General features: G+C 48.4%; 1 protein-coding gene across 6 annotated transcripts in view; it reads left to right on the top strand.

Moving 5' to 3' along the window:
- Positions 1-25,944, top strand: part of DENND2C (DENN domain containing 2C) — a 32,566-nt gene that overhangs the window by 3,964 nt on the left and 2,658 nt on the right. For 3 of the 6 annotated variants that reach the window (XM_064733083.1, XM_064733085.1, XM_064733084.1), the window contains exons 2-17: positions 4,598-5,524; positions 6,913-7,061; positions 7,579-7,691; positions 8,046-8,213; positions 10,698-10,794; positions 11,478-11,522; positions 13,517-13,698; positions 15,604-15,713; positions 16,501-16,570; positions 16,899-16,976; positions 19,306-19,455; positions 20,877-21,025; positions 21,378-21,555; positions 21,855-21,896; positions 22,788-22,893; positions 24,418-24,657. In XM_064733083.1, the coding sequence (XP_064589153.1) occupies positions 4,725-5,524; positions 6,913-7,061; positions 7,579-7,691; positions 8,046-8,213; positions 10,698-10,794; positions 11,478-11,522; positions 13,517-13,698; positions 15,604-15,713; positions 16,501-16,570; positions 16,899-16,976; positions 19,306-19,455; positions 20,877-21,025; positions 21,378-21,555; positions 21,855-21,896; positions 22,788-22,893; positions 24,418-24,657 (2,677 nt within the window). In that variant the 5' untranslated portion in view covers positions 4,598-4,724. Of the gene's footprint in view, positions 1-3,030; positions 3,052-4,597; positions 5,525-6,912; positions 7,062-7,578; positions 7,692-8,045; positions 8,214-10,697; positions 10,795-11,477; positions 11,523-13,516; positions 13,699-15,603; positions 15,714-16,500; positions 16,571-16,898; positions 16,977-19,305; positions 19,456-20,876; positions 21,026-21,377; positions 21,556-21,854; positions 21,897-22,426; positions 22,444-22,787; positions 22,894-24,417; positions 24,658-25,944 lie in introns of those variants that run through there. The other 3 variants (XR_010442856.1, XM_064733086.1, XM_064733087.1) reach the window with 3 other exon arrangements.

Here is a 25,944-nt window from a genome sequence, read left to right as displayed (position 1 = left end):
AGCGAGGGTGGACCCACCTGGAGAGCTGTGCAGGGCTCCTGAGCCTCCTGTGGGCAGCCATTTGTCCTCATGGGTGGTGGAGGGTGTCAGGGAAGGGCTCTTCCCCCAGAGGGTGCTGGGCACTGCCCAGGCTCCCCAGGGAATGCCCAGAGCTGCAGGAGTGTCCTGTGCAAGGCCAGGAGGAGTTGGACAGGGTGATCCTTGTGGTTCCCTTCCAAGTGTGTTCCATGATTCTCTGCCAGGCTGCTCCCACAGGAGCTCCCAGCTGGAGCATTCAGGAGGAATCAGCCAGTGCTGTTAGAATTAAAGCAGCTGTGGGCACAGGCTGTGTGAGTGCAGGTGCTGGGCTGGGTCAGTGCTGGGATAAACCCTGCTCCACACCATGGGATCCTTCAGGTGCTGCTCCCTGTGCCACTCCTGCATCCAGCAGTGCTGGGTTTGGAGGCTTGGCAGGCCCTGGAGGATCCTGGTGTGGAGGCTGTTGGAGCCCTGTCCCCCCGGCTGTCCCTTTGCCTGGGTCCTGAGTGGCACAGAGAGGGAAAGCTGCTTTCCTGCCTGCTAATCAGGGCTGTGCAGACACACACGGAGGAAGGATGGCTCTGCTCTGCCTCAGGATGTTTTGGCAACAATGCCTATTTATAGGAGAGGGCAGGGGCCCCTCACTGCTGTGGAAGAGGGTCTCCAGTGGCTGCAGAAGCACTGGGGACAGGCTGGAATGCTGATGAGGGACAGAGGGCTGATGATGGAGCAAATATCCTCAGCTTTGGGCTTCCCCAGATTGTCCAAGTTTATCCCATTCACTGCTGAGTTACCAGCAGCTGTGTGGGACAATGGGCTGAGCCATTCCAGCCTGCAGGAACCCACACTGGAGACAGGGAGCTGCTTCCCACAGCAACTGTGCTGCTTTGGCAGAGTGCAGCAGAGCCAGGGCTTGGTGCCATGTGTGCCCAAACCATCCCTGGCATGTCCTTGACCAGTGAGCTTTCTCACTAGTGCTATCAAAGAGATCTGCCAAGGCCAGTTCTTTGATTTTAATTGCACTGCAGATGCCTCTGCCAAGCAGATCAGCAGCTCCAGGGGTAGCCCTGAGCCCTGGAATTGGAGGAGTGGTGCCAGCAGCGGGCAGGGTGTGGGTCTGCTGTGCTGGGGGCTCTCCACACCCAGCCTGGAGAGTGGGGCATGACCCCTTGCCAGGCAGGTTTGGGCTCCTGTGCCTCCCAGCGTGGTTTGGTGCCCATCCCTGGCTCTGCCCGCTCTGCCAGCCTGTGCTGACTCAGTGCTGGCCGGGTGTGGTGGCACTGGCTGTGCAGGACACGTGCCCAGGGTGGCAGTGGCAGCTGGAGCAGAGCTTTGGTGTCACTCTGGGCCCTGGTCCCACCTGCAGATTCTGCAGGGATCCTCTGCTTTTGTGCATGTGTGGAATTCTGCTGTTTCCCTGCTTCTTGGTGCCAGGGGATGTTACCAGAGCCAGAGGGGCCCCTGAGCACTTGTCTCCTTAGCAAAGGGAGGTTGTTAAATGCAGCTGGAGGGTTGGAACTTCTGAAATGGGATAATTGCCCAGAGAAAGGGAGGAACAGGGCTTGGTAGAGCCTATGGGCTCTAACAGGTTGGATGGTGTGACCGTGTTCACAGTGGTCCGAGGATGAGGGAAGAGACGAGGGTCTGACTCCATGTTTCAGCAGGCTTGATTTATTATTTTATGATATATATTATACTAAAACTATACTAAAAGAAAAGAAGGAAGGATTTCATCAGAAGGCTAGCTAAGAGTAGAAAAGGAAAGAATGATAACAAAGGTTTGTGTCTCTGACAGAGTCTGAGCCAGCTGACTGTGATTGGCCATTAATTACAAACAACCACATGGGCTAATCAAAGATCCACCCATTGCATTCCACAGCAGCAGATAACCATTGTTTACATTTCGTTTCTGAGGCCTCTCAGCTTCTCAGGAGAAAAAAATCTTAAGGAAAGGATTTTTCAGAAAATATCATGGCTACAGCTGAGGATTCCACACATGAGATGTCTGTATTGAAACCATGCTGGCCTGCAGGTGCTGGCTCTGTGCAGCCACCCCAGTTCTCCCTGGTGGTTTCCCCTGCATTCCTTGCTGGATTTTCTGGAGGATGGGTGCTGTATCCCCTGGATTCCACGTGTGGGAAGTCTCAAAGAGCACAGCTCCTGTTTGTGCAGGCTCTGCTTGGCTAGGAGAAGCCAGAGTGTTCCTTTAGCATTCCTTCTCTGCTGATCCCAACATGGAGTGATTTTTCACTTGAAGATGAAAATTCACCCATTTCTTCTGCCTTTTGAAACTCCACAGGCTGGGCACCACTGCCCTCCAGTCTCTTGGATGGCAAATTTAGGTCAGGCATTGGCAAACAGAGCACCAGGCAGGTTTTCACTTGTGCTGTGGAGCAAGAGAGCACTCCTGGGAGGAGGATGCACTCTTCCCCAGCTCTGAAATCCTGTGTCAAGCAGCAGCTCCTCTCTGGAGAGGCAGATGTGGCTCCTTTTCCTTTTTCCTCGTGTGCTGTGTGTCTCTGCTGAATGTGGAGCTCAGGTGCCACAGGGATTTATCTCTACTGCACTCCTGTAAAAGGGCTGGCTGAGATCCACACTGCTGTGTTCCTCTGCCATTAAATAATTCCCTTCAGTTTGCATGCCTGGGATCCCTCAGGGTGTTCTGTGCCTGCTGTGTTTGTTTTTGGAGCCTCAGCTCCCTTTCCATGTGTGCACAAACAGCCCCTGTGGGGAGGCAGCTCTGGAAGCCTGTCCTGAGCATGTGGTGGGTGAGATTTGGGGAGGAATGTTCTGCAGCAATTGCCAGGAGCAGATGGGACATTGGGGACAAAGGTGGTACAGAGACTCCATCATCAGAAAACATTTAAAAATCACTTTATTATTATATATTTATTATTAGAAATCCACAGTTCTTACAGAAACAATGGTGGCTCTAAGACCTGATTGGCCTTCAGGAATCTTCTCTCACCTATTGGTCAAGAAGGGACAACTCCTCCTTGTAAACATCTTTGACAAACAGAGGTTGCCTGCCAGGTGCAGGGATTGAGATAAGAATTGTTTTAATTCTTTCTCTGAGCTTTCTCACAGCTTCCTAGGAAGATCCTGTGGCATCTCTGTCTCTCTGTTCAGAGGATGCTTTCACCATTTTCCCCATTTTTGTGATTTTTCTCCTCAGGAAGTGACATCTACACTGTGAAGGTGGAGGAGCTGGGTTTGGGATCAATTTTGGGTCATTTCTAATCTGATTTTCCTCATTTTTTCACCATTTTTAACCCAGTTTTCACAAAATTTTCCCCATTTTTATGATTTTCTTCCCAGGAAGTGCCATCTACACCGTGAAGGTGGAGGAGCTGGGTTTGGGGTCCCTTTTTTCCACTTCTAACCCCATTTTCTCCATTTCTTCACCAATTTTCTCCATTTCCCCCCAATTTTCACCATTTTTCACAGTTTTTCTCAATTTTCCCCAATTTCCCCCATTTCCCCCTGTTTTTCCCCTTTTTTCCCTGTTTTCCCCCGTTTTTCACCATTTTCCCCCGATTTTCACCATTTTTCACTGTTTTTCTCCATTTCCCCCCATTTTTCACTGCTTTTCTCCATTTTCCCCCATTTTCACTGTTTTTCTCCATTTTCCCCCAATTTTAGACGATTTTCTCCATTTTCCCCAAATTTTCCCCATTTTCACAGTTTTGCTCCATTTTCCCCCAATTTTCACCATTTTCCACAGTTTTTCTCCATTTTTTGCCAATTTTTTATCATTTTTCTCCATTTTTCCCCAATTTTCACCATTTTCACCGTTTTTCTCCACTTTCCCCCAATTTTCACAATTTTCTCCATTTCCCCCAATTTTCACCATTTTCACCATTTTTCCCCCAAATTTTCACTGTTTTTTTCCCAAATTTTCACCGTTTTTCTCCATTTTTTCACCAATTTTTACCGTTTTCTCCATTTCCCCCAATTTTCACCATTTTTTCACCGTTTTTTCCAATTTCATTTTCACTTTTTTTCCCAATTTTCACCGTTTTTCCATTTTCACCATTTTTCATTTCCCCCAATTTTCACCATTTTTTCACCAGTTTTTTCCCATTTTTTTTTTCCCAATTTTCACCTTTTTCACATTTTTCTCACCAATTTTCACCGTTTTCCCATTTCCCATTTTCACCATTTCAGTTTTTTCCCATCCCTAATTTTCCCATTTTCCGTTCCTCATTTCACCATTTTCCAGTTTCTCCATCCCCCCATTTCACCATTTTTCACTTCCCAATTTTCACCTCCCATTTTTTCACATTTTTCCACCAATTTTCATTTTCACAGTTTCTCCTTCCCCAATTTTCAACATTTTTTCACCGTTTTTTCCCAAATTTTCACCAATTTTCATTGTTTTCTCCATTTCCCCCAATTTTCACCATTTTCACAGTTTTTCTCCATTCCCCCCAATTTTCACCATTTTTTCACCGTTTTTTCCCAAATTTTCACCGTTTTTTCCCAAATTTCCCCTGTTTCTTCCCCAGTTCTCACCATTCTCCCCCATACTTTGTGCTTACCACAGCCTGCAGCTGACGGATTCCGTTTTTCCCCTCAGGTGGGAGCAGCCGGCCCGCGCTCCGTGACCCCGCCGGGCCCTTGGTGCCAGCTTGGATGCGTGCAGCGCCGGGCAGGCCGTGGCCAGGGCTGGGCATGGGCAGCGTGTGAGCCCGCCTGGCACTGCCATGCACCCCGTGGGCACCGGGGACGGCAGCTTCACCCGCGGGGCCCTGCAGGGCCAGACCCTGTCCCGCAGCCACTGCCGCAACATCAGGCAGAAGATCTCGCAGTGGGAGGGCAGGGCCAGGGGCTGCCCCAGCAAGGACAGGCAGCAGCTCAAGGACTTTGGGGTAAAATACGACCCCAGCTGCCACAATGCACTGCCCAAAGTGAAGGCAGAGTGCACTGAGAACGGCACAAGGGCTGGGGGTAAAGATCCCAAGAGCCTGGGGTTGGATTTTAGGGAAGATGCGCGGAGATGCTGGCAAACCAGAGGCTGTGGTGGCCCAGCTTGCCCAGCCAAGGAGAAAGGAGAGGCACAAACAGGCTGCCTGACCCCAGGGGTGGCACTGCCCCCAGGGAACTTCTATACCTCACAAGCTCTGTGGAGGAGAGCAGATCCCGCCCTGCCTGGCAGAACCTCTCCTGGTGCCTCGGACCTCCAGAGGAAGCGAGGCAGCGCTGGCTCCCCAGAAAGAGAAATGCAAATCAAAGGAGTGGACGCTCTCTGCAGGGCAGAGAGGAGCTTGAGGAACATTTACTCTGAGGTTGAGGGGCAGGAGGAGGAGGAGGCAGCTCCTGATCCACCTCCCAAACCCCGCAGGACTTTCCGCTACCTGGCAGAGAAGGGTGCTGGGGGTCGTAGAGCTGCCAGTGCCACCAGGGAAGGTCCCCTGCAAAAACACTGTGGAAGGGACGTGGTGTCATCCTGCAACAACCCTGAGAAGAAAATAGCCAGCAGGAGGATCAGAGGGAGAGCCCAGAGGTACATAATTCATCTCTCATGTCTGAAATATTTATTGAAATTATTTTCTAGGTGGGTTTAAGCAGCTTGCTTGGCATGATGTCCTCGTGGAGTGCTGCTAGTGGTGATGCCTCTTTTCATGGGGAGGGAATGTTCCTGGGTGAGAGTATCCTGCTTTTGCTGCTGACAGTCTTGCAAAGAGGGCTCCAGGTTCCAAACAGAAGTTCAGCCCACACCTTAGAACAGAGTGGAGGGAGAGACCTGCCTGCTCCCTGCCTGCTGCTTGCCCTCAGCTGCAATTTGGGGATGGCAGAGTGGCTTTCCCTTGGCTGCTGAGTGTTTGGCTTTTCTGGGAGTGAAAGTTTCTCTTATTGCTTAAGGCTGGAGCCTGTGGGTACTGCTCTTGCAGTAGGTTTGGCTGGTTTTCCCTTTTTCCCATACCCTTCTGAGGTGGCTTGATGCAAATCCTGCTCACAGGTGAGCTGTCTGTGCTGGACTGGTGTGCAGAGATGTTCTGAAACCTTCCACTGTGGCAAAATGTGCAGCAGCAACCCAGATTTGATGATCAGGATGGGCTAAATCCCTGCCAGCTCCTCTGTGACCTCAGTGCCCTAATTTCAAAATAGTGGCCAAGTGGATGGAAATGCCAGCCCACAAATGCATGAACACCTCGAGCACGAGTAGGAGAGGCCAGGAGGAAGCAGTGCCCTGGTTCTGAGCTGCTGCAAGAATTCAAACATGGTTTGGGTTCTTGCCTCTGACAGGATGGGGCTGGCCCTGCCTGCTTGGAGTGTGCTTGGCCATGGAGCCTCCAGCTCCTTTTCTTACTTAATGAATCTCCCAGAGTAAGTGAGCAGGATTTGCTGTGCTGGCTTTGACTGGGATGATTTTCTTCTTGGCATCTTGTGTGCTGCTGTGTTTGGGGGTTGTGATGAAAGTATTGGTGACACAGCAGTGCTCACACAGAGCTGGGAGGGGACACAGCAGGGACAGCTGACCCCAATGATGTTCCAGACCCTGTGATGTTCTGCTCAGCTGTAAAAACTGGGGAAGAAGCAGAAAGGGGGAAAATTTGGAATTTGTATTCCCAAGTCACTGTTATGCATGATGGAACCCCTGGACGTGGCCAAACACCAAGGGAAATAGGGAATGAATCCCTTGTTTTGCTTTCCTTGCTTGTGCAGCTTTTGCTTTACCTTCCAAACCGTCTTTATCTCAACCCATTTTCTCTCTTTACCCTCTGATTCTCTCCCCCATCCCACGGGCTGGGAGTGAGGGGCTGAGCTGCTGCCTTGGAAATGTGGCCCAGAGTGGAGCATCCATGTGCTGGATGGTGCCAGGGAGGGCCACACTGTGTTTGACTGCAGACAGCAGCTCCTTTAGAGGCAATCCCCCTGCTTTTCCTCTAGGAAATCTTTTGAGTTTGAGGACATCCAGGGCTTCCGCAGGCGGCCGGCGGGCGGCGGCTGCCACAGACCCCGGGAGGAGAGCAATGGCTCTGCAGGATCCAGGCTGCTCTGCACTCAGTCTCAGGACAACATCTACGAGGACATTATCTGTATGTGCCTGGGCTTCTGGGGGTGTCCTCACCATGGTTAAGGGTGGAAATTGTGCTGGGGAGGGAGGGGATGAAGGTGAGGATGGATTGAGCCCTTTCCGGCTCTGGGGTTTTTAAGGTTTTCCCCATCTGGGGTTCTTTGTTGGTGTTGGTGCCATCTGCACGTGAACAGCCTGATTTCAGATGTCATTGGAGGTCACTGGAGTTGGCCTGTGCTAAAGTGATTTCTTTATTAGCCCTTGGAATGCTTTGCTTGAGTGTTGCACAGAGATCAGTGTGAGCACTGCCAAAATGAGCTGCTTTGCAATAGAGCTGCTTGCTGTGCAGGGGAAGAAGTGTTTTGTTCTGCTGAGTCCATGTGCAGTTTGCCAAGGTGATGGCAGTGGGTTAGAAGGATCCAACTTTAAACAGGTCTCTCAGACCCTGTTATTGGCACGCTCTCCCCACTTATATCCCTGGCTGAAATTACAGGGTTTTATCTCCTTTCATAAATCCCCCATCCAATGCTTTTTTCCAGGTCCCACAAAAGAACATCCCTATGAAGATATCAGAGCACTGCCCTTGCCCCTGTGGAAGGTCCCATCTGTGTGGAAGCTGCCCCCTCCCCGGAGCATCAGCAGAGCTCCCAAGGTGGGCTGGGGACATTAAAGGGTCAGGGGTTTGCAGGACCATTCCCACAAGAGCCCTCATTTGTGCTCAGCCTCACACTCCACTCTGCAAGTCATTGGTTTGCCTTATTATTTTATTGCTTGTTATTAATGTGAATAATACATGATGTAAATAATGAACAGCCATGGCAGCTGATGAAGCTGCTAAGGAGCAACAGAGTGGGAACAAGAGAGATTTGGTGAGAGGCTTGAGTGGGGAGGTGGGATGGAGACTTGGTAGAGCAGATTTACCAGCTGTAGTGTGACTCCTCTGCCTGGGACCCTGGACCAAAGCTGGATCTCATGCTTAGCTCTCTCTTCTGCTTCTGTTTTCCAGCCTCCCCCCAAACCTCCCTTCCTCAGCCGTAAATCACTGGAGCTGAAGCCCTCCCAGACAAATTTCCAAGGGAAGGTGGGGAAGGAAACCTCCCTGCCTGTCACTCTGTCTGAGTGGAAGCTGTTCCGAGCAGTGGAGGCTGCCAGCAGGAGAAAGAACCTGCCCTGGGTGAGATTCAAATGTAAAACTTCACTTCTTGCCTGGCATTTCAAGCTCTTGCTGCTTTGTGAGAGGCCACAGGGCTGTGGGCCAGGCAGGTGATTGCTGCTTGGCACTGCTGCCCCAGCCAGTCCCTCTCCAAGTGGCAGGGCTGGTGTCTGGGGGTCTGAGTGCCAGCTCTGGCTGGGACAGTGCTGGTTTTGTTGGTCAGGAATCACAGTGGTGTTTTTGTGGGCAGACAGAGTGCTCAGAGTTGGCCTGGATGTGTGTGAGCACAAGCCCTTCCTGGTGCTTTGTCACCTAAGCCTCGTTCCCAGTGTTTCCATGGAGTGTTGGTGCTGGGTTTGTGCTCTGGGAGAGCTCCAGGAGCAGCTCTGTGTGCACATGTCCCTGCTCCCAGTGCCTTCCCAGGCTGGTCCTGGTGCTCACTGCAGTTCCTGAGTGTGGGATAGCTGTTGGAATGTTGGCCAGGAGTTCTGGGCTGGCACCAGGAGCAGCTGTTTCACAGTTTGAGGGTGCAGAGGAGCTCTCAGGGAGAAGAGCTTTTCACAAAGCCTTCATCCAGCTGTCCCTTCTGGCCTCTCCCTCCTGCCTGGCTGCAAAGACAATTATGCTGCTGAGGCCAGAGGGGTGAGGAAGGCTTTTAATCCACCTTCACACAGAGAGCTGTTCAGTTTGCTGCCTTGGGAAGGCTTCTAGATCCTTCTGTTGGTTACCAGCTCACATCCCTCTGTAACAAAAGGCACCACATGCTGTAGAAGGGCAGCTGTGGTGGCACTTTGTGCACGGGACTCAGATTGTGGTAGTGAGAAAGATTTATTTTTGCTGTGGTAAAATCATTTCACTGCAGCAGATCTTTATTTCATCTGAAAATCACGTGTGTTTGCTCAGATTGCACAAGGCTGTGAGGTAGAGTTGGACAGCTGCAAAGGACTTTTCAAACCTTTAAAGTGCTTTGGAGTATCAAGTAACTTCTGTCTGTGTTTTTAAACAAATTCTGGGTCTGGAAAATCAGGAAGGAGATGGCAAGATTATAAAAATGCTGTGATGGAGAGTATATCTCATTTGGAGAGGGGAAAATAAAATGTTCTCCAAAAGCAAACCTATTCCAAAAATCTGGTAACAATTTACATGCAGGAAGAGCACTTTACTCTCTTTGCTCATGAGGAATTGAGCCAAGATTGTTTCAAAGGTTGAGAAAAGGACTGGGGTCTAAAAAGACAAAACCTTTTGCCTAAGAAACACATGGCTGCCTTAAACACACCCAGGGTGGTGACTCAGCTGCACAAAAATCAGGACAGAAATGAAGATTTCCTAGGTAAGGCTGGGTAAAAAGGCAAAGAAGGCAAGTTTGGCAGGAGGAGCACTGCTCTCAATGCCTCAGTGCTGAGGCAGAAAATGGAGAGAAATCCATTGAAAAAGCAGAACCTAAGCCTGGATTGCTGATCTGGGGATTAAACACTTAAGCTGAACAAACAGGTTCTGTTTAATATATTTCTTTTTATGCTGTATTTGTGATGACAAATGGCTGGGCCCCACCCTCCTGTGTTCAGTTTAATGAATTCTTGAGGCAGGAATGAACTTGACCTGCTCCCTGCATTTAGGGTAAATCCCTCCTGCCATGAAGAGCCTTTGATGTGGGGAGTCAGGAGCCCCTGGGGCACTGGCAGGTGAGGGAAAAGCAGAAAGCAGGGACACAGAAAGTGTCAGGACTTTGGCTTAAGGCTGTTGTGACCAGTGGAAGGAGGATTACCAGTCAAAGTGCTGACCCTTCTTTCATGTCTGTGCTTAGTCTGCACTGGGCTGGGCTTTTACCCAGCTTTTTTCTTCCACTGGGCCAGCTGTGTGGTCCTGCAGCATTGTTCTGTCCCAGTGTCTGGCTTCATTTGTGCAAAATCCCAGAATGGTTTGGGTGGAAAGGCCCTTAAATGGCTCCTGCCATGGCCATGGACACCTTCCAGCAGAGCAGGGTGCTCTGAGTCCATCACCCTCTCATTCCAGCAAACTCCTGGGGCAGGGCCTGTGCTTTAAGCTCCTTTGTGCTTCAGGAGAGCTGACATCAACCACAGCAGCAAACCCAAAACCCAACCCCCAAGCTAGAGTGAGAGAGCTCTGCTTTTTCTGGGCTTGGATTGAGTTGGGGAGCATTTTCTGAGTCCTCTGTGCTGCAGGGCTTGAGAAGTTCTTGCAAGTACATAGAAAATGGAGATCTGATGCCTGACAGTTTGTCACTTCTATTTGGGAAGGCAAGTGTGACATTTTCCAGAGTGCCTGTACAGTCTGGTGTCAGCTTTGAGCTGTGCTGACAGGGATCTCTCTGCTGCAGCAGAAATCTGTGCTCATTCTTTATGCAGTGAGCTGGGCTAGAAGGAACCTCTGAGCCAGGGTTCCTGCAGGGTTTGGGCAGCTCCCCCAGGTTTGGTGGTGGCTGTTGGGAACCTGGAGCCTTCTCTGGACCCCCACATTAACCTCTGCTTCTGCTTTGGGTTTCAGCTGGTACTGAAAATACAGGAGATCTTTGATTCCAAGCGTGGAAAGAGGAAGGTGAAGCTGCTCAGTCCTGCTGGGAGAGAAGCAGCTCCAGTGAAAGGTACTGGGGTCTGCAGTGTCACTGTGTGTGCTCTGAACTCCTTGAGTGGCTCAATTCCTCTGCCCTGGCCTGGCACCAGCACCTCATGCTGACTCAGCAGTGCAAACCCCACACTTGTGGCTGGAATTGAACTTTCAGCTCAAGAAACACCTGCCTAACCCAAATTTACACTGCCACAAGGGGAGGATTCTGAGCCTGGGTTAAAATGCTTTTTCAAAAAAGCAGATTAAAGCAAAAATTCCTCAGAAAACCACTTGTTATGAGAGCTACCAGTGACTCCTGCACTCATTATCTGTGTGCCTTGTTCTGACTGTAGGGTCTTTATTTATATTTATATTAGGGTCTTTATTTATAGTTATAGGGGTTTTATTGTAGTTATTCTGTTCAGCAGCTCTGTTAAATTTTATAGCAGCCTCAGCCAACCTGGTTTGTGTTCTGTGCCCATGTTCAGCTGACCTGCAGGTCACTCACTGTCACCACTGGCTGGATATCAGCTCTGCTTTTTGCAATGTGCTGTTGTCACACATTTCCCAGCTGCCCTTGGCTGATGCTTTGGGCAGCATTGGTGGGCAGCCCTGAGGGATGTTGATGTGATGAGTCTCAGGTTGTGTCTCTTTCCCAACTTTGGGTGTTGCCCATCTTCCTTCTGCATGGTTAATAAGTGAAAACTGTGTGTGTTTCAGGTGAAACCAGCGGCAACGAAAGCGATACGGAAAATCAGCCCAGAAGTGAGTGAATCACAGGGCTGGTCCTGTCCCACAGCACTGCACCCTTGGCTGAGGCCCTGCTGGGATGAGCTGATGTGTGGAATCTGCTGAGACATGGCCAAGTCTGGCAGCTGCTGCTGTGACAAACCAGCCTCTGTTTCTGCCCTTTCCCTGAGCCCTTGAGGTTTAATGCCATTAATCTGGCAGTCAGCAGAAGCAGAGTCATTTTTGGGTTGTTCTTGATCACCTTTGCTGCTGCTGCTTGAGGTTATTTCCCTCCTGATTCCTTCCCTTGGTTCTGTTTTATGTAATGCTGTGAAATGTCCTTTCCTCTGGGGTGAGTTCACCTGGGTATTTGTCCTGAGCTGGATCATAGACCCAAACTCCAGACCTGAAACACCTACTTGGTTTTAGGTGCTTTTAGCTTCCATGTGAAGGAAGATTAAACAGAAAGATCTGGCACAGGGTGCCCAGAGCAGCTGTGGATGCCCCTGAATCCCTGGAATGTCCATGGCCAGGCTGGATGGGGCTTGGAGCAACCTGGGACAGTGGAAGGTGGCCCTGCCATGGCAGGGGGGTGGCACTGGATGAGCTTTGAGGTCCCTTCAACCCAAACCATTCAAGGATTCATAGAATTCTAGATAGAATTCATTGATAGAATTCTATGATTATATTCTATGATTTTATTTTAGGTATTTCATTTACGTGGAGGGAAACATTCTAAAGGCTTTAACTTAGAATGAAAAGTGAAATTCCATTTCTTTATGTTAAGGAGAGCAGTGGAGAGTGAAGGATCTCAGCAGAAATATTGAGATTTCTTCAGAAAGATTGAGTCACTGCCTGATGGAAGAGTTGTTTGAGAGTGTCAAGAATGTGTCACAGGAATTCCTGATGTCAGAGGGCTGTGCCTGTGCTTGTGAGCCTGTGCTGCCTGTCAGGACAGCCCAGCCTGGGGGTGCCTCTGCCTCTCCTGAGTGCCCCTGGTGTTTGGAGTGGCTCCCTGAGTCCTGGCAGCTCCTGACCTGGATGGAGCAGCTGCCCTTCACCCCCTGGTACCCCTTTGTGCCACTCTGAGATGTGGAAGAACATCAGGGCAGCAGGAGAAATTTCAGTATCTGTCAGGGGGGATTTGCAGAGCTGCAGATTTGCAGGATTCTGGATTTGCAGGCCAGTGCTTCCTGTCTGAATCACAGAATCCTGGAAGTGTTAAGGTTGGGAAAGACCTCTGAGGTCATCAAGTGCAGTCATCAACCCAGCAGCAGCACCATGCTCACCACTAAACCACATCCCCAAGTGCCACATTGTGACTGTTTGCAGGGGTCTGAGGATGAGAAGAGATGAGGATCTGACTCCATGTTTCAGCAGGCTGATTTATTATTTTATGATATATATTATATTAAAACTATACTAAAAGAATAGAAGAAAGGATTTTATCAGAAGGCTGGCTAAGAATAGAAAAAGAAGGAATGATAACAAAGGCTTGTGGCTTGTGGCCAGCTGACTGTGATTGGCTATTAATTAGAAATAACTGCATGAGACCAATCACAGATTTACTTGTTGCATTTTACAGCAGCAGATAATCATTGTTTACATTTTGGTTTTGAGGTCTCTTAGCTTCTTAGGAGAAAAAATCTTAAGGAAAGGATTTTTCAGAAAACACATCTGACACCACATCCACACATTTTTTAAACACCTTCAGGACTGGTGACTCCACCACTGCCCTGGGCAGCTTGCTGCAATGATAACAACCATCCCAGTGAGGAAATTGTCCCTAATATCCAATCTAAACCTCCTCCAGTGGAATCTGAGGTTATTTCCTTCCTGCCTGGGGGAAGATCAGCTCTGTGCACGAGGAGCTGACACAGGTTTTATACCCCACAGGGACCATTAGGATGTTGGGCAAATCCACCCATCCCTTTTCCCCATCTGATTGCACTGCTCAGTCCTCTCCTGTGCCCTGTAGGTGTGTGGCAGTGCCAGCCACAAGCTGCTTTGCGGTTTTTTGCTCTCCCCAGGTCGCCCCAGGTGCCTGAGGCGCTCTCCCTCCAAGAGGAACCCTCACTACCAGACCTTGGAGAGGGATCTCATCGAGCTCCAGGAGCAGAGGCTCTTCGAGCTCTTCGTGGTGGTGTCCCTGCACAAGAAGCCATCTGAGGTCACCTACACACCACACATCATCCAGCAGTTCCCCAGCAAGGTAGGAGCTCTGTGGGAATCTGCCCAGGGAGCTGCTGAGCTCTGTTTGCCCTCCTGAGCTGCACTGGTCAGGGTCTGGGTTTGCTGTGTTACATACCTGATGTGTGGTGTCAGGAGGTTGTTGAATATGTGTCTTCATAATGAGCTTATTGTCTTTTTTGAACTGCTTTTTTCCTATTTAATTCAAATTTCATGATGCCATGATGGGGTGTTTGATACCAGCTGAAGGAGAGGAAGGAGTGCAGAGCTCTGTCCTCATCCTGGCAGTCTGTCCTTTACAAACAAGGAGTGAGGCACTGATGCTGCACAGGAACTGGAATCCCAGGGTTTTTATGCTTATTTGTACTGTTTTGGAAAAGAATGATGATAAAATGGCAAAGCTGTTTGTAGAAACCCCCAAAACCAGGGGAGCTGTGGGAGTTGAAGCTAAACCAAGGCCTTTGAAATAAGCTGTTCAGCACAAAACCAGTGTGTGACTGAGTTATAGCTCAGTGAACTAAGTTGGGAAGCTGAGATGGAGCCTTGGTGTTTCTGTGGTACCAGATTGAGATGAATATTCAGTTCTCAGTGTCTGGGCTCATACCTGCTGCCTTCCACCGAAAATAACAGAGCCAGCAATTCTGGCTGTGCCTTCAGAAAGCCAGGAGTGACTGAGGAATCTGCATGGCACCCACACACAGGAGATGTCAGATCCACTCAGGGAGGTTGTGTGGGACCCCAGCAGGTCCCACAGTGTCCCAGTTCCTGCTGCCTAAAGGATTTGTGTGCAAATAACTCCAGTGCCTGAGTGTGGGAATGCCTTGGGTTCACAAGATGAATAAGGAACTACATCCAGAAAGAGTGCACAGTGTTAATTGAGTGGGTAAAACTGAACACACCCAAATAATATCTGCTAAAAATGCAAACTTTGGGGTGTTGGGAGGAAGAAAGGAGTGCAGCAGATTTGGTGCAACCTCTCAGTTTGTCCATTGCCTTTGGGTTCCCCTCCTGCTCTCTACTGGCTTTTGTAAAAGCACTGACACAAAAAATTATTTTCTCAGATTTATTTATCTTCTGCTCAAGGGAAAGTGTTTTGGTGAGTGGCTTAGATGGGACAGTGGGTCAGGTTGGGTGTCTCCATTCTAATATTAGCTTTGCTTCCAAGTAATCTGCTGTCACCCTCTGCTTTGGGCTGTGTGCCCAAGGACATCTAAGCTTTGGTACAACTGTTACTCTGTCAAAATGCTGTTCTGTTTTCCTAACACTTTGTGCTGTCACAGCTGGGACACTGGAATAGCCTGGATGTGCTGAGTGCCTAAAATCAGCTTCATGCAATAAACCTTCCACTTCCCAGGGGCATTTCCTACTTAAATGTGTAAAATTTCCTTACCTTTCTTATGGAGCCTCTTATCTGAACACCTTTCTTTTGCCCTATTTTGATCATGGAAAGTGTCCTGAATCCTTGGGGGATTTGATTTGAACCCACATGTGGTGTGGCTGGAACGTGTGATTCAGGGACAGTTTTTGCATTTCAGTTATGAGTGATCTGCTCATCAAAAGCTGAACACATTCCTGTTCCTATTAGTTTTTTTAAATCTCCCAGGGGTAGAACCAAGGCAGGCTGACCCAGCCATCATTTGGGGGCTCATTTCTACATTATTTTTCCAATTAACTTAGCCATGCTTGTAGATCCTTATGAAAGATCCATCCTTACCAAGCTGGGCCATTTCACAAAGGTCCAATCAGCAGGAAAAATGCAAGAGGGAACTGGGAATCTGCTAATAGTCAGAACATGTTTTCCTGTACCTATGCATTAGTTATGGGTTGGATCAGCCTTTGGAAGTGTCAGGAAAGTGCTTTCTGTATTTTAAATGCTGCAGCTGTGCACCAACTTGAGTGACTTCAAATGCATCTGTTACCCCTCCAGCCTGAACATCCCTTCAGACCATCAAAGGACACTGAAGAGAGGCTAAAGGTCATTCCCAAATTCTGCTTTCCAGATCCCAAAGACTGGTTCCCTTCATCAGACCTTAAAAGGTAAAGATTTGGTTTTGAATACTTGTGACTGAGAGAGGCAATGCTGAAAGCTTTGGGCTGTGCCAGAGGAGCTGCAGCCAGAGCAGGGAAAAAGGGGAAAGGATCCAGGAAATCCCTGTGGTAGGAGGGAGGATGAGGTGTGGAGCTGGGCTAGAGAGCAGCTGCTGCCTTTCCTGTAAGGAGGAAAAATCTGTCCAAGGCCAGCTGCTGGGGCTGGAAGTGCTTGTGCTGCTCCTTGGCTGAATGGGGAAGCAGCTGGGAAGGAGGAGAGCTGGAAAAGCTCACTGTGAGGAGCTGGGAAGGAGGGAGAGATGGAAAAGAGTGAGAGGAGCTGGGAAAAAGGAGAGATGGAAAAGCTCAGTGAGGAGCAGCTGGGAAGAATGAAAGCTAGAAAAGCTCAGTGAGAGGAGCTGGGAAGGAGGAGAGCTGGAAAAGCTCAGTGAGAGGCAGCTGGGAAAAAGGAGAGATGCAAAAGCTCAGTGAGAGAGCTGGAGAGGAGGAAAGCTAGAAAAGCTCAGTGAGAGGAGCTGGGAAGGAGGAGAGCTGGAAAAGCTCAGTGAGAAGCAGCTGGGAAAAAGGAGAGATGCAAAAGCTCAGTGAGAGGAGCTGGCAAGTAGGAGAGCTGGAAAAGCTCATGGGGTGCAAGTTTTTACCCTGAACAGATCTCAAAGTCCTCGTAATCATGCCTTAGCTGTTGTCAGCATGACCAGAAGGAGTGTGTGTGCTTTGTCAGTCTGTTCCCTGAGCTGTGTGGTGAATTTAACCCTGACTCTGCCTTGTTCCCCAGTGAAACCTTTTCCTTCGTGCTGACAGGGGAGGACGGCAGCCGCTGGTTCGGGTACTGCAGGAAGCTCCTGGTGAGCATCTCTGGGAGGGCTGGGGGTACAGGGAGCACTGTCAGGACACGACTCAGGGCTGCTTTCCCACGTGGGTTGCCCATCCTGTGCTGCTGTGGTGGTGCCAGCCCTTGGGATGCAGAGGGAAGAGTCACGATGGTGCCCAGAAATAGCGAAATGGGCTCTGGGATGAACCAGCTCCTGGAACTGGGTGTTCCTTGAGAACCTTCATAGTCATAAGTGTAGGGGGGGCTGCAGCAGAAGGAGATCTGCAGATCAGCTGCAGTGTGGGTGCTGGGCTGTTCCTTGCCCCCCTGTTCTCAGCAGAGCTGTTGCTGTTGCCTTTCAGCCAGAAGGGAAAGGGAAGCGCCTGCCCGAGGTGTACTGCATCGTGAGCCGCCTGGGCTGCTTCAACCTCTTCTCCAAGGTGAGCTGGCACAGCCTGTTCCTGAGCCCTGGCAGCCTGCAGGCTCCCCAGAGTGACTGGGTGCTTCTGTCAGGCTTAGTGATTGCAGCTGATCCCAGGAGAGTGGTGCTTCCTCCCTGGCTTTGCTTTGAGCAGGGAAATAAAATCCCGGTGCTGAGCCTTGTCAGTCAATGCACAAATCCTTCAGAAGTTACTGCAGGAAGCGCCTTCTAATACCTGGTGTTACTGAGGGTGCCCCTTCATCCTCTTCTTCTGTGATTTGGAAATGGAAAATCAGTTTGGGATGGGGTTGGATCTCCCCTGGCTTTTTGTAGCACCACGAGGAGAGGAGATAAGGAGGTGAGGACTGCAGATAAAGGGCAGTTATTGCAGCAGAGTACAGAGACAAGCTTTGATGAAAGATGGTTCTGATTGTTGAAGCACAGAGTTTCTAGAACAGCATTTCAGGAAGGTTTCTGAGAGGGATGGATGTTGCTCCTCCTAACCCCTCTAAATAATGAGAATTTGATTACTACATACAAGACATTTCCTTCCAGTAGCAGGAGATTGGAGAGTTGTGCTCACAGGAAGCTGTTCCTGTTTGACTGTTCAGACATTTGAGATGAATTTCACAGGGGTCCCAGGCGAGGTGGGAGAGGGCAGTGGGTCTGTGCTGGAACCTTCTCCATGGGAATGCTCTGATGGATTCTCCCCTCTGCTCAGCAGCTTTTGTATTTGCTGGGAATGCCCTGACAAAGGCAGGAATGATGAATCTGACTCCATGTTCTCAGAATGCTGATTTATTACTTTATAATACTATATTATATTAAAGAATACTATACTATACTAAAGAATATAGAAAGGATGCTTACTCAATGCTGAAAAGATAATAATGAAAACTCCTGACTCTTTCCAGAGTCTCAACACAGCTTGGAAATGTTATTTCTTTTTGGGAAGGGAAACAAAATCTTGGATTTCAGTGGGGATCAATTGGAGAAGCTTTGATCCATGTCCCTGCACTTGATGGCATCCCATGCCTTTTGATGGCTTTCCCCTTGGCAAAGATTTTTTATTTTTTTTAAGTATCCATGCCATGTCCCTCTATCTTCCTCTCAAAGTTGTGTCTTTCTCCTTGATTTTCCCTCTGCTTTTGCAACATCTGTGAGGTTAGTTTTGGCATGGTTTGTCCTTTGCACTGCATTTCATGTAATCCTGGTCCACTTTCTTGTAGTAACAAAATCTCCTGATTTTCTGGAGATTTTCTGTCCTGATTGGCCAAAGAGTCAAAACAGCTCACACCAGAATCCAAGTGAAACAATCACCTGTGGGTAAACAATGTCCAAACACATTCCAGACAAGCAAAACACAGGAGAAGCAAATGAGATAAGAATTGTTTTTATTTTCTCTGAGGTTTCTCAGCTTCCCAAGAGAAAAATCCTGGGCAAAAGCATTTTTACAGAGAATGTGAATGCTACAGGTTGGATATTAGGAAAAAGTTTTTTACTGAAAGAGTGATAAAGTTCTGGAATGGCCCTGCTGCCCCTGGCTCTGTGTCCAGTCCATGTGAGGAGGGGCAGCACTGACAGAACCAGAGGACACAGTCTCAAGCTGCACCAAGGGAAATTTAGGTTGGTGTTAGATTTGTGGGGTGTCCCATGGCAGGGAGGAATGATGGATCATCTGACTCCATGTTCTCAGAAGGCTAATTTATTGTTATGTTATGTTATGTTATGTTATGTTATGTTATGTTATGTTATGTTATGTTATGTTATGTTATAGAATGTTATATTATAGTATGTTATATTATATTATATTATATTATATTATATTATATTATGTTATATTATAGTATGTTATATTATAGTATAGTATATTATAGTATAGTATATTATATTATAGTATAATATATTATAGTATAGTATATTATAGTATATTATATTATATTATAGTATATTATATTATATTATATTATATTATATTATAGTATATTATATTATAGTATACTAAACTATACTAAACTAAACTATACTAAACTAAACTAAAGAATACAGAAAGGATACTTACAGAAGGCTAAAAGATAATAATGAAAACTCTTTCCAGAGTCTTGACATAGCTTGGCCCTGATTGGCCAAAGAGTCAAAACAATTCACATGAAATCAATGAAACAATCTCCAAACACATTCCACATGAGCAAAACACAGGAGAAGCAAATGAAATAAGAATTGTTTTCCTTTTCTCTGTGGTTTCTCAGCTTCCCAGCAGAAAAACCCTGGGTGCAGGGATTTTTTTCAGAGAGTGTGAATGCCACCAGCAGCAGCAGTGACCCGAGGCTCTGTGTGTGTCCCTGCAGATCCTGGACGAGGTGGAGAAGAGGAGGGAGATGTCCCCAGCCCTGGTGCACCCCTTCATGCGCAGCGTGATGGAGGCGCCGTTCCCCGCCCCGGGCCGCACCATCACCGTCAGGAGCTTCCTGCCAGGAGCAGGAGATGAGGTAACACAGGTCAGGCTGAGCTGCCTGCTCTCTCTGGGCTCTCTGGGGCACAGAGGCTCTTGGCAAAATGCACAGTGGTGCCTGGAAATAATTAGTGTGAAGAAAACATCCTGGAGTTAGAAGGGAGGTGTTGAAGTGAAGGGAGACGACTCATTTTGTTAGTCAGCATTTGACTCTGATTTATTGATCAACTAGGCACTTTTTATAACAGTGTTAATTCACTTTATGCATATTGCAAAATTTGAGTTCTCGATAGGCTGTAGAGAAAACTTCAGCTCTTTCTTTTGTTTACAATACCTGAAGTTTGTTTATTGAAACTAAGATCAGTGTTCTCACTATGATATGAAAAGTTCTCAAAACTTTTATATCTGTTCTCAGAACAGCTATCTGTTCTTAAAGCAGCTAAAAACAAAATATTGCCTATTTTTGAAAAAACAGTCTAAAAATCTTGTTGTTTATATAAAAAGTAGCTAAAAACTTAATTATTTACAAGATCAAACCTAAAAACTACTGCTTTACAACTGCTTTTTATTTTTCTCTTAGCTAAGTCCTTTTATAGCCTCTTTCTTTAAGCTGTGTTTAAACCAAGCTCTCCACAGGGAGGCTGTCCCAGAGATGTTTGCTGTGGAGTCACCTGCCTTAGAAGTGATTCCCTGATTCTTAATGAAGAGCTTCTGGGGCACTCTTCTGTGCTGCACTCTTCTGTGCTGCCCCTTGCCCATGGAGTCCAACTCCTGGCACCCCAAAATCCCACCCTGTGCATTCCTGAGAGTGCTGTCCAAACTCTCCTGGCAGCCTCAGGGCTGTGCCCATTCCCTGGGGAGCCTGGGCAGTGCCAGCACCTCTGGGGGAAGAACCTTTCCCTGATACCCAACCTAAACTCCCCTGGGCACAGCTCCAGCCCTTCCCTGGGTCCTGTCCCTGGTGTGAGGAAAACATCCTGGAGGTGAAAGGGAGGGTGTCCCAGAGAGGTGTTTGCTGTGGAATCATCTGCCATGGAAGTGATTCCCTGCTTCTTAATGAAGAGCTTCTGGGGCACTCTTCTGTGCTGCCCCAGCTGTCTGGGTCATGGGATTCTCTTTAAAATCATGGATTCAGAGAATATCCTGAGCTGGAAGGGATCCACAAGGGTCATTGAGCCCAACTCCTGGCACCCCAACAATCCCATCCCTGAGAGCTTTGTCCAAACTCTCCTGGAGCTCTGGCAGCCTCAGGGCCGTGCCCATTCCCTGGGGAGCCTGGGCAGTGCCAGCACCCTCTGGAGAAAGAACCTTTCCCAAAATCCAACCTAAATCTGCTCTAGCACAGTTCCAGCCCTTCCCTGGGTCCTGTCCCTGGTCCTCCCCTCAGAAGGAGCTGGTGGGCCCTGCCTCATGCTGGGGTCCCTCTCTGGGCTGCTCCCCAGCTCTCCCCATGTCTGTGTGCTCCAGGTGATGGAGCTGTGCCGTCCCTTGGACTCCAGGCTGGAGCACGTGGACTTCGAGTGCCTCTTGCAGTGTCTGAGCGTGTCCCACACCATCCGGGTGTTTGCCTCCCTCCTGCTGGAAAGGAGGGTCATCTTTGTGGCTGACAACTTAAGGTAAAGATGAGTCTGAGGGATGCTGTCAATGGATGTTATTGTTTCTTCTGTGTTTGGACCTGTCCCACGTCCAAGCTTGTCTAGTTTTGCAGTTCCAGTTGAAAACCTTCTGCACTCCCCACACAGCATGGCATGCCTAGAATTTGGATTATGCTGTTTACACAAGAGGAAATAAGGAAATGTTTCCTTTTTGCCTCTTTAGCTTGGCTTGATGGTGGTTTTAGCTCCCCATAACTGAGTTCAGAGCTGGGTGCATGGGGCTATTGCTGATGCACAGACTGTACACGAGTGACACCTGCCTGCCCTGAAGGAGACACTGACCACCCTCCCTGTGCTTCTCCCACCTCTCCAGCACTCTGTCTAAATGTGGGCACGCTGCAGTGGCAACCCTTTACCCCTTCACCTGGCAGCACACCTACATCCCTGTGCTGCCAGCTTCCATGATCGACATCGTGTGCTCTCCGACCCCGTTCCTCATTGGCATCCTCTCCTGCTCCCTGCCACAGCTCTGGGACCTGCCCATAGAGGAGGTGAGCATCTGTGAGCATCTCTCTGCAATAATCTCTGGATTCTCTCTGAGTATAAACTCTCAAAGTTCTCTGAGCCGCTTGGTGAATTTGATAAATATCAGGATGTTCCAGCACTGTCAAAAATAAATCATATTTACTGTTCTCAGAGACAGGCTGCACCCATGCAAAACTTGGGTTTTGTGTGTGACAGCCCTATTTAAAAAACATCCCACATCTAAAAAAACAAATTAAAACCTGGTTTTTTTTTTCCATACAGCAACATACCTGGTTATGAGTCAGTGTGTTTTCTGTCTCCCCAGGTTCTGATTGTTGATCTTTGTGCTGACAAGTTCTTGCAAGAGGTGAGTGAAATAACAGTACCAGTAACTTGTGGGTTTATGCCAGGAAAAAAAACTTTAAAAAAAATGAGGAGAAGCTGATGTTCATATGGAGACTCCAGTGGCTGAAGAAATACCTTGTAATCTTTTTGAACTGACAGAGAAGGGAACAGGCTCACAAATCCTTGTTGCAAGTTTGAGGTGGAGAGCTCTGCTTAGCTAAGCTGAATTTAAAAACTCTTACTTGTTTTTTTATGTGAAGGGGATCCCTAAGATTCTCTGCTGCTTTTTGTCTGTCTCTCCCTGTTCTGTACAGCACTTCCTCCGCTCTCATCCAGCTGGGGAGTGTTTGTTGGTTTGGGTTCTTGTTTTCCCCAGGAGTGACAGTCTAGGGAACAAATGATCTCAGTTCACTTGGGCTTCTCTGCTGAACTTCCCCAAAAGTGCTTCTGCATCCCCAGACAAGTTGCTATAAAAGTGCTGGGGATTTCATTACTAGCTCAGGATATTTGCTTCTCCTTTTCCTTGCCTCACTGTTCTGTTTTGCATTGCAGCCTGCAACTGGAGAAAGGTATTAAAGGAATGGGGGATTTTAAAAACCATATTATTGAGACTTGTTGTGTTTTCTCAACAAATTTTTATTGGTTTTGTGTTTTTTACTGGTGAAATAAGCCTGAGTCTGTGTGGTGGCCAGTTGTGTGTGTGACTCTAATAAAATCTACTTGGGGCATGCTGAGCAAATGTGTTTTAATTTCTGTGGCTGCAAGATAAATACATTGTCTCCCTTAAGATATATCACAGAATAACTCCTCTCTAACTGCTTTAGGCATGATATGAATATTTCTAATCTACTCCCTGGTTTTCCTGCTGATGGGAATAACACAGAAGTCCTTCCTTGGCTGTTTGTGTCTGTAGGTATCAGATGAGGATGAGATCCTGCCCCACAAACTGCAGGCTGCTCTTGTACAAATCCTGGAAGAACGCAGTGAAATCCTGTCACACGAGCAGAATGACACACAAGGTACTTTCTGTGGAAAAATTTCTGTGGAAAAAATGTTTTCCCATTAGCAGATCTCTACCATGGAGTTGATAAAAATGAGCAAGTTGAAATTAATGCTAAGAAGTGACATTTTAGCTGTTTCTCTGTGGTCTTGCTGAGAACATCTTGTGAATGTGTGAGAAGTTTGTTGTGCTGACAGTTCCTCTTTTTACAATTAGTGTGTGCAGAACTGTAGTTTCCTTTAGGCCAGCAGCATCAGTTCCTTTGTGCTTTGAATTTTATTGTATCCAGTTGAACCCTGGATGCTGAGAATTTTAAACTTTCTGTGCTGAAAGGCACAGACTCACCAGAGAACATTTGACCTGAGGCTGTGGAGAAGGTTTCCAAAATTGATAATTAGCACTGGGATTATGGGTGTGGAGATGGTTGGAAGTGTGTAATGTCACAGGGTGGAAAATGTAGAGTTTGGGGTTTTAGAATATAGTAACAAATATGAAGCAAGATGGAGGTTTTAGGGCAGAGACAGGTTGTTCTTCTTTACCTCCTTCTTCCTTCTTCTCCATGGGTTTGGGTGGTATTTTGTAATTGGACAGAACAGTGCACACTGCAGGTTCTTTGGGATCACTTACTGGGTTAAAAGGGAAAATAATTTAGGTGTTATTTCTTAATTGGATAATTCAGCCTTAAAAGACCTGGTAACAAGAGATTGTTGGCCATTTTGTGCCTTGCTAATGAAAAGTTGTGGAACTCACAGTAGTGAGACTGTTTTACTGATAAGAAATAATGAACACCTGAACCACTCTCCAAACATGAACCACTTTCTCAAGTGCCCTCAATCCAGACCCAAGGCAGCTGATAGAGAATGTCTTGGTTTGGAAAGACAGGTGCCTGCTAAGGGAGGCAGGAGCCTCCCCTGAAATGGAGAATATAACCCCCCCCAAATTGCTATAAATTTTAAATTAAGGAGCTCTCAGGTAAAAAATATGGGAGCGGGAATAACAGTTCTTTAATAGGGAAGAAAATAAAAATATAAAATAAACAATGCAGTGAACCAAACCAACACTGCCAGAGTCAGAACCCAACCTGACACCCTGTGGGTCAGGCTGCTGGCAGCAGTCCCATTGGAATTGTGGCTCAGCCCTCCTGCAGTGTCAGGGCTGGCTCTGCTGGAGCAGGATCCTGGAGAAAGGTGCAGTCTCTGCCTCTGGAGATCCAGGGGAAGGAGAGGCAGCTGCTGTTCCTCTGGGCAATCCAGTGGAGAAGCTGTGCTGGTGTTCCAGAATCTCCAGATTATATCCGGGTAGGAATGCTTGGCTCCTCCCTCTGGGCTCCCATCTCCCAATGGGATGCTATAGTTCTTATCAGCCATGCAGGGACATTCAATAGCTGCTATCAGCAGATGTCTCCCCGGAGGGAGGAGTGGAAGAGATAAGGAAAACTGCCCAGTTGACAAAAGACAGATGGCAAACAGAATACATCTTGACATCTTGCCTTGCAATCTGGGACAGAGAGCAATGACCAACGTGCCAAATGTCCTCCCCGCAGGTGCCACGAGCCTGAACTCCCTGGTCTCGGAGGCTTTTGTGCAGTTCTTCGTGGAGATTGTGGGGCACTACTCGCTGCACATGAGCGTGACGGAGCAGGGCCAGCGCGTGTTCCAGCGCGAGCCCTTCCGCAAGAGCCACGGCTCGCGCACCGTGCGCCACTTCCTGCACTGCTTCATGGAGACACAGATGTTTGCTGGATTCATCCAGGACCGCGAGCTCAGCAAGAGCCTGGCCAAAGGTGAGGCCTTGTGGAGCCTTCTTGTGGCCTTCTGTGGGTTTGGGGGTGTCCCCAGCAGGGTGCAGGGGTCACAGATAGCACAGTCCTGTTTGGGACAGGCTGTCCGAGCTCCCAAGCGGTTCTCGGCCATACACAACCTTCCTTGCTCCTGTCACCATCTGTCCTCACTCCTGCCACCATCCAGCCTCATTCCCTGCCTCCATCCAGCTTCATTTCCTTCCACCATCCAGCCTCATTCCCTGCCACCATCCAGCCTCACTCCCTGCCACCATCCAGCCTCACTCCTGCCACATCCAGCCTGTCTGCCACCATCCAGCCTCATTCCCTGCCACCATCCAGCCTCATTCCTGCCACCATCCAGCTTCATTCCCTGCCACCATCCAGCCTCACTCCCTGCCACCATCCAGCCTCATTCCCTGCCACCATCCAGCCTCATTCCCTGCCACCATCTGTCCTCACTCCTGCCACCATCCAGCCTCACTCCCTGCATGTCAGAGCCACCTCGCCCCCCAGCTGCTGCTCTGGAGCTTTTTCCCTGCTCCAGCCTGGCTTTGGAGCTCTGGACAGGCCCTGGAAGGGCTCCCTGTGCTGAATCAAACCAAGTCCACACTGAAAAGCAGCACTGCCTGCACAGAACATCCCAGTCCTGGGGGATTTTCCAGCTTGGGATGGTGGAAGGAGCAGGCAGGGCTGGAAGGGGGGCTCTTTAGTGATTATCAGCTCTTTAGTGATTATCAGCTCATTGTTGTAGTGTGTTTTTCTACTTTGTAATACTTTGTAATAGTTTGGTTTTGTACCCCCATATTTTTCCCAAATGGTTTATTCCAGATTGTACCCCCTCCCTTTACCTGTGTAATCCTTTTCCTTGGCTGAGATCATCCCCAAATCCCCACCCTGGCTCTCTGTCAATCTCTCAGCATCCCATCCCCTCCATCTAGAAGTTTCAGTCCAGAACATTGAGTGATCAGCCAGAGGCCAGGGGTCAACCCTTCAAGCTGTCCTAAATGTCCATTCCCCAGTATCCATCCCTTAGGGTCACTTTTTGGTCAGTAAATGTTCTCTACTTTGGGTTTCCACCTCCCTTTAAATGTAACCTTGGCACATCTTCCAGGCTCTCATCAGGAGCCCCCTGAGGTGTAGGGGCTCCTTTGGGACTCCTGGAATAAAACCTTGGATTAACCCCTGCTAAGAGTCAGCCCTTTTATCTTCTGCCAATGTCTCTGGTGTCCCTTCTGCTGCAAAGGTGACCAGCCTAGGTGCCCTCAGGACCAGAGAGTGTCTCCCCAC

Source organism: Zonotrichia leucophrys, chromosome 26, assembly GCF_028769735.1.
Source record: "Zonotrichia leucophrys gambelii isolate GWCS_2022_RI chromosome 26, RI_Zleu_2.0, whole genome shotgun sequence".
Taxonomy (NCBI): Eukaryota; Metazoa; Chordata; class Aves; order Passeriformes; family Passerellidae; genus Zonotrichia; species Zonotrichia leucophrys.
Note: the sequence above shows the minus strand (reverse complement) of the source record. Positions and strands in the feature narration are given on the sequence as shown.